Source organism: Otolemur garnettii, unplaced genomic scaffold (genome assembly GCF_000181295.1).
Source record: "Otolemur garnettii isolate 467f Iridium unplaced genomic scaffold, OtoGar3 scaffold00018, whole genome shotgun sequence".
Classification (NCBI taxonomy): domain Eukaryota; kingdom Metazoa; phylum Chordata; class Mammalia; order Primates; family Galagidae; genus Otolemur; species Otolemur garnettii.
Genome location: NW_003852413.1, coordinates 5,176,311 through 5,178,289, shown reverse-complemented (window position 1 = coordinate 5,178,289; position 1,979 = coordinate 5,176,311). Strand labels below are relative to the sequence as shown.

Sequence of the window (1,979 nt, the reverse complement as noted above, 5' to 3'; positions counted from 1 at the left end):
TGTGTGTTTGTGAGTTAGTGACCAAGGAAGTCGTATCTAGATGCGGAAAGGATGGGCAGTGTAGCTGGTCCCCGTGGCCCTCTGGGTTGGAGGGAAGTAGGGCCTGTCGTGGTGTCATTCAGCCCTACCCTGTGCACATCGTGATTTGTTTTGTTTGTTCTTAGTCTATTTGTGCAGCCGTGGCATTTTTCTACAGCAACTACCTTCTCCTTCACTGGCAACTCCTGGTCATGGTGATATTTGGTTTTTTTGGAACTGTTTCCTTCTTCACTGTGGAGTGGGAAGCTGCTGCCATTGTTGCCCGGGGCTCGGACTACCGGAGTATCTGATGAGTTGCCAGTGAGGACCATGCACCTCTTCAGAAAACACAGCTGGCCGCAGAGCTTGGTGGAAGAGACCCTCTTTCATTTTCACAGTGTATCAGATCATGTTCAGTATGGAAAATTGAAGAATTAAGACTGTTAAGTCAGCTAGAGTGGTATCAAGTTTACAGATAGGAGCTATTTAAAACAAGTGAAATAAGGGAAAGCTTTTTGTCTATATGATTTTTGAAAGATATTGTTTTATAGTTCATCTTTCTCTAGTCCCTTACAATCATGATAGAATGCAGAGATTTTCTTGTCCCTCCTGTTCTCGTTGAAAAATCCTGCCTTGATTCAAAATACCTGGCCATAAGTTATGTAAAGATTTTTTCTGGGGATGGAGTCTGTTTTACTGTGTAACCATTGAAGATATGTGCCATTCTCTGTGTGTGTGGGGGGGATGACGTTGTAATAAATAGCAAGATGCTGAAATGAAATCTTTGAAAAGATTTCTTCCACTTTAAATGTTTTGTTTGATCAGTTTTTTTACCTTGTAGTTCATAGCAAGGAGTGGCCAATTAAGTATTATGAAACGAGGTAAAAATTGTCTTCTGTCTTAAAAACAGGAATCTAGCTTCTGTAAACAAAAACACTTCTGAAAAGACAAACACCTTTACTAGGGGAGAGGACTTTGCTAGTAACTTTTCTGGAAGATACAGTACAATACTCCCCCTAAAAAAAAACCAAACTCATAGTGAGATCTGAGCCATGGTAGCAGGCCATGGTCACGTCATTTATGTGGGAGTCTTAACAGCAGATGCCAGTCCACTGTTACATACTGAGGAATGGAATTGGAATCGTTTGTGAAGATGTTTAAATGGATGAGTTAGCTTTCCTTCATAAGAGCTCACTTAAATTTTTTTTTAGAGACAGTCTTACTTTATTGCCCTGGGTAGAGTGCTGTGGTATCACAGCTCACAGCAACCTCCAGTTCTTAGACTTAGGCGATTTTCCTGCCTCAGCCTCCTAAGTAGCTGGGCCTAACGGTGCCCGCCACAATGCCAGACTATTTTTTGTTGCAATTTGGCTGGGGCCAGGTTTGAACCTGCTACCCTCAGTATATGGGGCCAGTGCCCTACTCACTGAGCCACAGGCACCGCCCGCGTTCACTTAAATTTATAATTGAAATAAAATTTAGGACCAGGTGCAATGGCTCATGCTTACAATCCTAGGACTGTGAGGTCTAGGTGAGTAGATTGCTTGAGCTCAGGAGTTTGAGACCCTATCTTTACTAAAAATAGAAAAACAGAGGCAAGAAGATTGCTTGAGCCCAAGAACTTGAGTTTGCTGTGAGCTATGATACCAAAAAAAAAAAAAAGAAATAAAATGTAAAAATCGTACAATTCACCATTTTAAAATATATATACTCAAAAGATTATATACCATCACCATCTTTTAATTCCAAAATACTTTTATCACCCACAGGCAACTGCCTGCCTGTTAGTAGTCATGCTCCCTTCTGTGCATGGCAACCCTGAATTTTCTTTCTGTCGCTATAGATTTGCTTCTTCTAGACATTCATATAAACAAGAGAACTCACCTTTAAATGTGATGTTTAAGTGTACAAATTAGTTTTTTTACCAAGTAAATTGAGCCAAGAGGGCAGCCATATATATA

General features: G+C 40.6%; 1 protein-coding gene across 3 annotated transcripts in view; it reads left to right on the top strand.

The window, feature by feature from the left end:
* MFSD11 (major facilitator superfamily domain containing 11) overlaps window positions 1-827 on the top strand; it is a 29,797-nt gene extending 28,970 nt beyond the window's left edge. For 2 of the 3 annotated variants that reach the window (XM_003786092.3, XM_023510977.1), the window contains exon 14: window positions 165-697. In XM_003786092.3, the coding sequence (XP_003786140.1) occupies window positions 165-329 (165 nt within the window). In that variant the 3' untranslated portion in view covers window positions 330-697. Of the gene's footprint in view, window positions 1-164 lie in introns of all 3 variants that reach the window. The other variant, XM_023510976.1, reaches the window with a different exon arrangement.
* Window positions 828-1,979: the final 1,152 nt, after the last annotated feature.